A 12,424-nucleotide genomic window follows, 5' to 3' on the forward strand; every position below is an offset into this window, starting at 1 on the left:
ATCAGGCTTCCTGTTAGAGAGGACTCCTAAAAAGTTTAGCTTTCTGCCAGAAAAAGGAGGAGAAAGGAAAAGGGCAACCAAGGGGCAATTACAAACATGCAGTAACCTGCCACGATTACACTTGCGTGGTTGTTGTATGATCTCTGGGAGGGGTAGTACATGCCTTAAGGGGGCCATTCCATTTTGACTCCTAAATTCAGTTTGGTTATCTTGAAACATTTCAAACAATTAATCTTGTACTCAGAAAAAAGGTCTGGGAGGGAGGGGGGGTCCAAAATTCACTCCTCATGTGCAGTTCAAAGACTGAAACCCTGCTCCAAATACAAGGCTCAACTCCAAAATAATTATATTGTCATGTATGACACCTCTACAATGGATTAGTGATTGGAGAAACAGCAATCATCAAGGGATGTTTTAATTTCCTCAAAACCAATCATGACATACTTGAGAAAACAAGTACTAGCATTAGCGACCAGCTAAAATATTTCAGTTGGTTACACACAAAAATAACCAGTTAGGCAACCCAGAACCCTTGGGTTGGCCCCATAGTGGTACCATACACAGTGTAGACCTCCTGTTCAGTTTGAATCCTTTTATCTTGCACCACAGTCATTTTAGCAGGCCTTTAATGGTGTTAAGTTAGGTTGAGTTAGCATAAGGAAGACTAACTGAGCTAGCCTTTCCCAAAATGTTCTCTCACCTGTGATTCACAGTTTTCCATACTACTTCCCTTAGTGATACTATTTTAAGGCATCAGATGGGAAAATGAAATAGCAATGTTTGGAAAAAGTTTAACTTGTATCCAGTGACCTGGGTTGAAGGTGTCAGAACATGTTAGATCAATCTAAAGTGGCTACGTACTGGTCCTATTCAATTTTCTCTAACCTTCTTCTAAGGGCTATTGGTAAGTACCTTAGGAGGAAAGGCTCAAGAGAACGTTTTGCCACATCCTAGGGATGCTTTAAGTTTAAAACACATGCCATCTGGGCTCCATAGGCAGCCATTATGTTCCAGCACCTTACAGATCAAGTATCTGTGCGCCAGAGTCATGTGGTAGTGTGTATAGATGTGTGGCAAAGTGGGAGTCCCTAGCTAGCCACAGGACGAGTTTCCCACCTGCCTATGGGCACGCTGCCCACCTGTCTCACCCGCCATGCCTTGTTGCTAATTAAATCCTTAATTAAGGTGAGAGGCTGCCCATTGTACACCATGATATTGGGGGGTGGTCTTTCCACAGCACCGTTCTACCACTACACTGTGGCCTGGGCCTCGTAGATAGCTTCTCAGGCAGTTGGCTCAACTGTCCCCTTTGCCCAAATCACAGGACCTTTGGCTTCCATAAGCCCTGGCCCTGGCTCAGACCAGTCAGGACCCCGAGCTTCTTCACTCATTGTGCGTGTCCCTTGCGGTAGGCCCCTGGCCCCTATGACCCTTCCAGTCCTGGCCCCAGCATTGACCAGTTGAGTGCCTTGGCTGGGTTTTCACCTCGTGCATGCACTTAGGGATCGGGGTCCCCCATTCTCAGCTCAGGTGCTCCTGGAAGTGTGCCTGGCCCTGCAGAGTCACTCCCCCAGCAGGCTCAGGCGCCTCCAGAAGCTTACCTGGCCTACCCTACTCTGATGCTATAAGGTCCACCTGAAGGTGAAGGCTGGGGCTAAGGCACGCCTACTCACCTCCCCAGTGAAAGGCAACTGGCCTGGTATCTCCTGGGGGCTCCCGCACCACTCACAGCTCCACCAGGCCACCCACTCCCAGCAGGGTGCAGTTTAAGATCACACCCAGGACCAGGAGCCTCCAAACCATCCCCTACAGCTCCTCCCTTATCTCCAAGATGCTCCAAGAAGCCTTGCAGCCAGGTAATGTTACTGCCTTGCCTACCAGCAGCAAACTGCCCTGTTTATAAAGGCAGCCAAGGACCTAAAATGGCTGCCGCAATTAAGCACCTGCTGGCTGCTTGGCTCGGCCCTTAAAGTGGCAGGCACCCAGTGTCCTACCACGAGATGATGTCACAGAATCATGGAGTCCTAGAAAGTTAGAGTTGGCAGGGACCTCAGGAGGTCACATCTAGTCCAACCCCTTGGTCAAAGCAGCACCAGCCCCAACTAGATCATCTCAGCCAAAGCTTTGTCTTACCAGCTTTTGAAAACCTCCAAAGATTGAGCTTCCACCACCTCTGGGTAACCTGTTTTTTATTTATTTATTTATTTATTTTTTACTACCCTTCTAGTGAGAAAATGCTTCCCAATATCTAACCTAAACTTCCCTCGCTGCAACTTGAGATGGTTGCTCCTTGTTCTGTCATGTGCCACTATTTTGAGAACAGTCTGGCTCCATCCTCTTTCAAACCTCGCCTCAGGTAGTCAAAGGCTGCTATTAAATCCCTTTTTATTGTTTTCTTCTCTAGACTAAATAAGCCCAGTTCCACCAGTCTTTCCTCATAAGTCATGTCCCTCAGCCCCCTCACCAGTTTTGTCACCTTCTGCTGGACTCTCTCCAATTTGTCCACATCCTTTCTGTAGTGGAGGGCCCACAACTGGGCACAGGACTCCAGATGTGGCCTCCCCAGTGCTGAATAGAGAAAAATCACTTCCCTTGACCTGCTGGCAACACACCTACCCATGCAGCCCATTATGCTGTTAGCTTCTGTACAACAAGGACACACTACGGGCTCATATTCAGCTTAATGTCCACTGTCACCCCCAGGTCCTTTTCTGCAGAGCTGCTGCCCAGCCAGGCAGTCCCAGCCTGCTCCATCCGAAGGAGTTTGCAGTTGTCCTTGTTGAACCTCATGAGATTTCTTTTGGTCTAATCCTCCAATTTCTCTAGTTCACTCTGAACACTAGCACTACACTGCAGCATATCTACTACTTCCCACAGCACGGTGTCCTCTGCAAACTTGCTGCGGGTGCATTTTATGCCATCTTCCCACTTGTCAATCATGACATTGAACAAAACTGGTTCTAGGCCCAACATCTGGGGAACTCCACTTGATACTGGCTGCCAGCTACATTGAGCCATTGATTATTACGCCTTCACCTGAACCATACAGCCAGTTTTCTATCCACCTCACAGTCTAATCATCCAACCCCACTTTTTAACCCAGAACAGAGAAAGAATAAGTCATATTCTCTACTAGGGATTAAAGGAGATATAGGAGGTATGTAAAAGATGTATCAACAGTGCAGTAACAAATGACAGCATTAGCATCAAAGGTAAAATTCAACAGATATAAATACATTAGCTAGGGCAGAGCAGCATCTTAGAGACCAACTACTTCAGGGAGACACAAGCTTAAAATTAGATACAGAGGCTATTTAAAACTAAAGGAACACAACTGACATTGGTTCAATTAATCTGTATTAATAACACAGTTGATGGATTCTATAAAGATGTTCAGTGGACGTACTTTCAGTGGAGAATCACTGACATCTTTGTTGGAACAAACCACTTCCATCTCACCAGTTTCCACAGTGCTGCTTTGATGCATTGGCCATGGATTTGGGGACAATGACAGAGATGGATCTGATGTCGAGGATGGACAGATTGAAGAGGAAGAAGTACATCGGGGTGTGGAGGTGGCTGTCAATGGACATGAGCGTGATAACAAGGAAATTGCCAATCAGGGCTGCCAGGTATATTATAAGAAAAGTGGCCAAGTGCAAGATCTGCAATCCCAAGGCATCGGAGAACCCCAGGAGCAGGAACTCAGTCTGTATTAACACAGTTGATGGATTCTATAAAGATGTTCAGTGGAACCACAGTCACTGGAGAATAACTGACATGTTTGTCACAATAAACCACTTCCATCTCACCAGTTTCCACAGAGATGCTTTGATGTCCTTGTTTCTCATGCTGTAGATGACTGGATTCATCATTGGTGGGATCATGGAATAGAGAACAGACACCACGAGGTCCAGAGCTGATGGGGACCCAGATGTGGGCTTCAAATGGGCAATCGTCCCAGTGCTAACCAGCAAGGTGACAACAATGAGGTGGGGAAGACAGGTGGAAACTGCTTTATGCCGGCCCTGCTCAGAGGGGATTCTCAGTACAATAGTGAATATCTGAATATAAGACACAAATATAAACAAAATGCAACCAAGACCTAAACATGCACCAAAGATAAAAATCTGAATTTCACTAGTAAACACCTCTGAGAAAGAAATCCTAAGGAGCTGGGGGATTTCACAGAAGAAATGGTTGACGATGTTGGAGTGGCAGAAGGACAGCCTAAAGGTGTTCCCCGTGTGCAGGGCAGAGTTCAGAAGAGCAGCGCTCCAGGCCGCAGCTGCCATTAGCAGACAAGCTCTCCTGCTCATCACTGTCGCATAGTGCAGTGGTTTGCAGATGGCGATGTATCGGTCGTAAGCCATGATGGTGAGGATGGCGAGGTCTGCTGTAAGGAAGAAGAGGAAGAAAAAACCTTGGGTGACACATGCAGAGTAGGAAATCAGCCTTGTGTTCAGTATGGCATTGGCCATGTATTTGGGGACAATGACAGAGACGGATCCGATGTCGAGCATGGACAGATTGAGGAGGAAGAAGTACATCGGGGTGTGGAGGTGGCTGTCCAAGGCTATAAGCGTGATAACAAGGAGATTGCCAATCAGGGCTGCCAGGTATATTATTAGAAAAGTGGCCAAGTGCAAGATCTGCAATCCCAGGGCAACGGAGCACCCCAGGAGCAGGAACTCAGCCACAGCGGTGCAATTGGACATCCTCATCCACAGTGCCTTTTGGGATGCCTGTGGAGGGAAAGGGAACAACTGTGTCAGAAGAAGAGGAAGAAAGAGAAAAAACACCATTTTCCTGGCCACAATTCTCCTTGACTTGATTGTTTTAGAGGTCCACCTGATTTTCAGTTGAAATGGAGTTTTCTGATAAGGAAACCTGTTTTCTAAGTGACATTATTGTTCAAGATACATTTTAATTTTTTTTTCGATAATTGTGGCATTTCATTGAAAAAGTGGACAGGAAAGATATGTTATCAGAGGTTTGGCAGACATCTTGTCACTGCCACTCACTTGTGCTCATACATTTCCCACTTCTGTGGAAGTGGAGAAGTTGTCAGTGCATTATCACACTGGCATAAACTGGCCTAGCTCCTTTCTAGTCCAAGGGGCCCTGCCCGTTCACATCCAGTGCAGGTACATTGCAAGTCCATGTGATGTGGGAAAAGGGAATAATTACAGCCTCAGATCCTATCATTTCATGAATGTTGGTGCCTAAATCTTACCCATGGGCAGCTGAGCATGATATTATGAAGTTAAAAAGGTCATCCCATAGTTTTTCCATTTTCCTAGGACATAGAGCTTAAGACACTGGCTGTGTCCAGGTTCTAAAGTCACCTGGGATGATTGCCATCAAATGTCTGGCAGGATGTGCACAAGGCTGTGTGTTCAAACTGGCTGCAAATCTCAGAAATATATATAAGCATTGGCTGTCAACATCCCTGCATGGTCTCTATATTTTGTAACTCATATACTTCAAAGATATTTGACCTTTTCTTTATGTGTTTAGTCTGAAAATCTTCAGTGGCCAGCAAACTAGATGACTTCTGGTACTTAAGGGGTTACTGATAAAGATGGAGACATGCTAGCAGGGCAGCTCCAAGCCGAGGGCAGGCTGTGATGCACAGGGCAGCTCTGCCTGCCATGCTGCTGACCTGTGGTCACGGCTATTTCCTCCTACACAAAGGCAGTGCGCTTTGGGCTGCTGTCCTGGTTCCCTTCTCACTTAAATAACTGTAGAAATGGTAAACATTTCAGGACAGAAATCTGCTATTCTTCATGAGAATACTTCTATGCTTACTTTTTCTAACAACTGTAGGAATATTATTAAATGGATAATAAAGTTCTGAAATAATTTTAAATATAATTAATTATAATTTTTATGAAAGATCCTCTCTATTAAAACCCAAACATTATGGAATTGAATATATTACTTACTGCACTTGTTTTAATGGTTTTGTCTTCAGTTTCCTACATTAAATCCTTGAATGCCAGGGTAGTTTCATTGATGACCATCTACTCTTCCCTCCCGTCTCTTGTGCCCCCATCACTGTGCTATCTAGATGCCAGGGGTGCAGGTTTTTCGGGGGCGTGCACTCCTCACTCTGCAACAGAACTGAGAGGAGTTGATCCAAAATGATGAGTCCCTGTAGAAGAGTTGGGTGTGTAATTACTTCAAGCTTTACTGCAATGAAAGGACTGAAGTCGCAGTCCATGAGTTGTCTACGTATACATTGGGAGGTCTTGTGGGACTGTTTCCCTAGAGCCCTGCACAGCTCAGAAGCAGAGCCCATGGGCAAACATGCAGGATTCACAGATATTGAAGCCAGAAGGACTGTCCGTAGTCTCCCATTGGACCTACTGCTGACCACATGTCAGAGGATCTCTCTGTGGCTTGTGACAGGCTGCGTCTATCAGTGGGCCGATGTTTCTGGGCTTTGGTAGTCACAATGTGGGGACGGGGGGAATTTTTTCCCCTCCTGTTGCTAAGGGTGTGAGGGTCCCCATCTCCCTACAACCCTGCCTTCTTCAGCAGCCCTGGGTGTTGACTGCAGCGCAGGCTAAAGAGTTTTCCTTTCCACCCAACGACCTGCCAATCACCACATTTGGGAGCAGGAAGGAAGTTTACCACAGAGTCCAATGGGTCGAGACTTGTGGGTGATGAGGGTCCTTTCTCTGTAATGGGGTGGGAGTGCTGTCTTCTTGGTATATTCTGAATGTTTTTAAAAGCACTTGCACGAGCAGGATGCTGACAGCCTTCATCTCCTCCTTTCACCTATGGCAAATTATGGCACTTTTAGTGACTGTGGGCAATATACCCTGTAGTGGTGTGACAGGGTGTCTGCATAATTTTAGAAAGAGTTTAAAGAAGGTTTCATAAGGGACAGCTTGTGTAGCTTGTGAAAGATGATTCAGCAGGGGCCTGGACCACCAGAGCTGCTTCCAATCCTACTTTTGTATTAGTCTGTCACTTATCACTCTTGCCTTGTACATGGGACCGTCCCCTGGTCAGCTCCCAGGTTTGGACTCTAACTTAGACTTCCCGGGAAGTGAGACGGTGTTCATTTTTAGATTCCTCACTGCTCTTTCTTCCTAAGTACTTCAATGGAGGAGAGCACACAAGCCCAGGTGGATGCATGGGTAGAAAGAAAGGGTACAATGACATGGTAGCAAGTGGTAGACGAGCAGGGGAGGCTGACACATACTGACCTTAGCTTGGGGAGAAAAGTGGAAAGATGTCCACATACATGTTAGCATTGGAGCTCTGAAGCAATGGGGGCAAGGGCCGGAGGGAAGCATGACAAAGGGGAGTAAAGACGGGGAGAAGAGAGAAAATCCAAAACCCCCATAAAGTAGGTTCATATTAGGTGACAGGAGCACTTCTTCACTAGTGGACCAATGGGGCAGTGGAGTAGACTAATTAAGGTGTTGTGCAATCTCCATCATTGGGGGTATTCAAGGCGATACATAAGTATTGGTCAGGCATGATCTAGGAATCGCTACATCCATGTTCTTCTCTGGTTATTTCCAATGCCTCTGGTCTTTGCTGTTTGCTGCAGGGGATCAGGAAAGATTTTCTTTCCCCTTACTTTTGCTACATGGGTGACAGGGTTTGTTTGTTTTTTACCACCTTTAGAAGCATTTGGGGTTGGCTGAAATGAAAGTTGGGGATTTTGACTCCATAGGAAGTGGGGTTGCCTGTTTGCTTTTATGAACTTGGTAAGCATGGCTTTTAATGTGGATAGCTATGATCCTGCGTCTGGCACAGGGTTGAAAGAGTATCATAGTTTCATGGTTTCTAGGGTTGGAAGGGACCTGAACACATCATCAAGTCTGACCCCCCATCCTGGGCAGCAACGAGTGCTGGGATCATAATACCACAGCCAGATATCTATCCAACCTCCTCTTGAAGACCCCCAAGCTAGGGGAGAGCACCACCTCCCTTAGGAGCCCGTTCCAGAGCCTCGCAGCTTGAACCGTAAAATAATGCCTCCCGATTTCAAGCCTGAACCTGTTTTCAATCAATTGTGGCCATTACTTTTTGTTATCTCAGGTGGTGCCCAGGGGAACAGAGCCTCACCTATTTTCTGCTGGCCCACCCGATGAGATTATAGATGGCCACCCGATGCCCTCTCAAGTCTTCTCTTGTGGAGGCTGAATAGATTCAGGCCCTTTAGTCTATCTTTGTAGGGCCTGCCTTGCTGCCCCCTGCCCATGTGAGTGGCCTCCTCTGGACCCTCTCCATGCTGGCCACATTGTGTCTACTGAGCCTGTCCATAATCCTAGTGGGGGAGTTGTCCCGGTCCCTGCTTGGAAATATGGATGAAAAGAACTCGTTGAAGAGGTCAGCTTTTTCATTTGCTGCAATCACTAGATTCCCAAGCCTGTCCTGTAGTGGCCCCACGTTACCCGGTGCCTTCTTCTCACTCCCTACGGACTTGAAAAAGGACTTTTTGTTATCCTTAATTCTGGTGGCCAGCCCCATCTCCATCTCTGCCTTGGTCTTCCTGACTGCCTCCCTGCAATCACAAGCAACGGAAGTGCCATCCTCCTTGGTGACAGCCCTTTGCTTCCACTGACTGTATGCCATCTTTTCTGCCCTTAGGCCTGGAGTAGATGACATCCCAGTGTCCCTTCCAGGTCTACTTCCCCTGATTCTGTGAGAAGGGAGGAGGGCCGTCTCCTTCTCCAGCTTCTAACATTTGTGGTCTGGGTGCTTTCTGCAACTACAAGCTTGGGACTTCCCCCCCTTGTTCATATACCTGAGGAAGCCTGCTCTTTTCTGCAGACCTCTGGATATCAGCCAGTGCCCCTCCACCCTTCAGGTGCCTCGTGTCCAGCCCCTTGGATTTGTACACATGCAGCTTTTCTAAGTAGCTCTTAAACTGATCTCTTGCCAGGGTTGGCTGCTCACTTGCTTTCCAAACTGTGCTGCCCGATGCAGTAGTCCGGGAGATGACCTTCCCTGTGAAGACTGAGGTAGAAAAGGCATTGAGCACTTCAGCCATTTCCACATCATCGGTCACAAGCTTGCCTCCCCCATCCAGCTAGGAACCCATACTTCCCATCATTTTCCTCTTGTTGCTGACATACTTGGACAAGCCTTCTTGTTACCCCTCATGTCCCGAACTAGCAGATACTTCAGCTCTCTTTGCCCTTCCTGATATCATCCCTGCAGGCCTGAGAAGTACTCTCATACTCGTCCCTAGTCATTGATCTAAGTGTCCTCTTCTTGCAGCTTCCTTTGACAGTCACTGAAGAGTTCCCTGCTGAGCCATGTTGGTCTTCTGCCATGCCTGCCAGCTTCCATGTACATAGGGAAGGTTTGTTTCGGTGTCCTCAGTAAGGTTTCCTTTAAAATAAAGCCAGCTCTCCTGGACTCCTTCACCCTCATATTGGCCTCTCAGGAAATCCAGCCAGGAGTTCTCTGATGGAGTCATAGTCTGTTTTCCCTATTCTGCTTCTCTCCATCCTTCCTTTCCTCAGTATCCCACCCTCAATCACCTCATAGGCACTCCTGCCCCAGTTGCCATCCTCTACTGAATTACTCACCACTTCTTCCCTGTGTCTGAGAGGCAGATCAGGAAGAACACAGCCCCTATTTGGTCTCTCCAACACTTGCTCCAGGAAGTTCTAGGCAACATCTTCCAAAAACTCAAAAACTTCCTGAATTGCCTGTGTGCTACTGTATTGCCCCCCGAGCAGATGCCAGGGTGAAAGAAGTTCCCCATGAGAACCAGGGCTTGTGATCAGGAAACTTCTCTTAGGTGTTTGAAGAAAACATTCACCTCATGCTTATGGACTGGGGGTCTAGAGCAGACCCCCGCCATGACATCACCCTTCTTCTTCCCTGCCTACCCTAACCCAGAGACTTTCAACAGGCCTGGTCTCTAATATCATACTGGAGCTCTGAGCAATCATAAGGGAATAGAAGTCCCAATTTTGATGCAGTTGTACGGTAACAGATTGAGGTCTCTATTGAGTTTCCTTTCACATCCATGCTAAACAAGGCCACACTATTTCCCTTACTGCAGTTACTGGCATAGGCCACTTGTTGGGAAGGAGAAAGTAGATGCTACTGGTCCTGAAAGCATTTAGGGACTAGGAGCATGAACGTCATTTGGGCTTGACATACTTAATTCAGCTGCCTAAATCCCCAGGTTTAACTAGCTACAGGTTCCCTACAGTGGAATACAAGGACAGCCAAAATCCAGCATCACTGCAGTCATGACGTGCACAGGAGCTCTAGTGTGTACACACTGACAGGAAATCATTTCCATCTCTTCAGCGTTGTGTGGAGGAAAACCCTCAGCGCTCTTTTACAAACCATACAAGGAAAGCATGACTGAAAGCCCCAGCACCTGAGGAATGACTGACACCTACTATCTAAAAACCATTATCACTCCCTTTTAAATCTTCTCATACCCTCCTTCCAGATCCCAAATAGTCAAACAGTAAGAAAACTTTATAATACAGAAAAGAGAAAGATCCAGTGATCTTTACCATGAGGGAATCTTACAAACATTGAAGGTATGTACAAGGTGATGCAATACCGCTCTAATAAATGACAGTTTCAGCATCAAAGATAAGATTTAACAGATACAAGAAGACTAGCTAGGACAGAGTGGTATCGTAGAGACCAACTAGTTCAGGGAGACAAGCTTAAAATTAGATAAATTATTTTAAATGGTATAAACCTACAGAAGCACAACTGACATTGGTTCAATTAATCTGTATTAATAACACAGTTGATTGTTTCTATTAAAGCTCCACTACTGACATTGGTGGGGTAAGTCTGTATTAATAACTCTGTTCCTATAAAAATGGTCTGTAAAACCACAGTCACTGGAGAACAACTGACATTTTCTTTGGAATAAACCACCTCCATCTCCCCAGTTTCCACAGAGCTGCTTTGATGTCCTTGTTTCTCATGCTGTAGATAAGCGGATTCATCATTGGTGGGATCATAGAATACAGAACAGACACCACGAGGTCCAGGGCTGATGGGGACCCAGATGTGGGTTTCATATATGCAATCAGAGCAGTGCTTCCCAGCAAGGCGACAACAATGAGGTGGGGAAGGCAGGTGGAAACTGCTTTATGCCGGCCCTGCTCAGAGGGGATTCTCAGTACAGTAGTGAATATCTGAATATAAGACACAAATATAAATCCAATACAAGCAAAACCTAAACATACACCAGATATGAGACTCTGAATTTCACTAGTAAACACCTCCGAGCCAGAGATCCTAAGGAGCTGGGGGATTTCACAGAAGAACTGGTTGATGTTGTTGGAGTGGCAGAAGGGCAGCCTAAAGGTGTTCCCCGTGTGCAGGGCAGAGTTCAGAAGAGCCGTGCTCCAGGCCATGGCTGCCATTAGCAGACAAGCTCTCCTGTTCATCACTGTCGCATAGTGCAGTGGTTTGCAGATGGCGATGTATCGGTCGTAAGCCATGATGGTGAGGATGAAGAGGTCTGCTGTAATGAAGAAGAGGAAGAAAAAAACTTGGGTGACACATGCAGAGTAGGAAATCAGCCTTGTGTTCAGTATGGCATTGGCCATGGATTTGGGGACAATGACAGAGATGGATCCGATGTCGAGGATGGACAGGTTGAGGAGGAAGAAGTACATCGGGGTGTGGAGGTGGCTGTCCAAGGCTATGAGTGTGATAACAAGGAGATTGCCAATCAGGGCTGCCAGGTATATTGTTGGAAAAGTGGCCAAGTGCAAGATGTGCAATCCCAGGGCATCGGAGAACCCCAGGAGCAGGAACTCAGTCACCGCGGTGCAATTGGATGTCATCATCCACAGTACCTTTTGGGAAGCCTGTGGAGGGAAAGGGAATGACTGTGTCAGGAGAAGAGGAAGCAGAAGAAAAAAATACCATTTTCCTGGCCACAGTTCTCCTTGACTTGATTGTTTTAGAGGTCCACCTGATTTTCAGTTGAAAAGGAGATTTCTGATAGAAATCAGGGTTCCCAAAGTGACAGTATTTTTAATGATACATTTTAAAACATGTTTTGGATAATTGTGGCATTCCATTGAAAAAGTGGGCAGGAAAAGTATTTTATCAGAGCTTTTGCCAATACCCTGTCACTGCCACTCACTTGTGCTCATACATTTCCCACGTCTGTGAAAGTGGAGAAGGTGTCAGTGCACTGTCACACTGGCATAAACCGCTCCAGCTCTTTTCTAGTCCAAGGGGCCATGTTTGTTCACATCGGTTGCAGATCCATTGCAAGTCCATGTGACTTGGGAAAAGGGAATCATTAGAAACCCAGATCCTATCAATTTATGAATGCTGGTTCCTGAATCTTACCCATGGGCAGCTGAGCATGAAATTAGAAGTCAAAAAGGTCATCCCATAGTATTTCCATTTTGCTAGGGACATAGAGCCTAGACACCAGCCAGCA

The 12,424-nt window shown here is 46.5% G+C and overlaps 1 protein-coding gene across 1 annotated transcript; it reads right to left on the minus strand.

Moving 5' to 3' along the window:
- Positions 1-7,954: 7,954 nt before the first annotated feature.
- Positions 7,955-11,429, minus strand: LOC132251792 (olfactory receptor 14A16-like; the record flags this gene model as incomplete). Its single annotated transcript, XM_059731720.1, has 3 exons — positions 7,955-8,022; positions 8,421-8,530; positions 10,957-11,429. Coding segments are annotated over 3 exons (651 nt in total), but the record flags the coding sequence as incomplete, so codon positions are not given.
- Between the last annotated feature and the right edge of the window lie 995 nt (positions 11,430-12,424).

This window comes from Alligator mississippiensis, chromosome 7 (genome assembly GCF_030867095.1).
Source record: "Alligator mississippiensis isolate rAllMis1 chromosome 7, rAllMis1, whole genome shotgun sequence".
In the NCBI taxonomy this organism is placed as follows: Eukaryota; Metazoa; Chordata; order Crocodylia; family Alligatoridae; genus Alligator; species Alligator mississippiensis.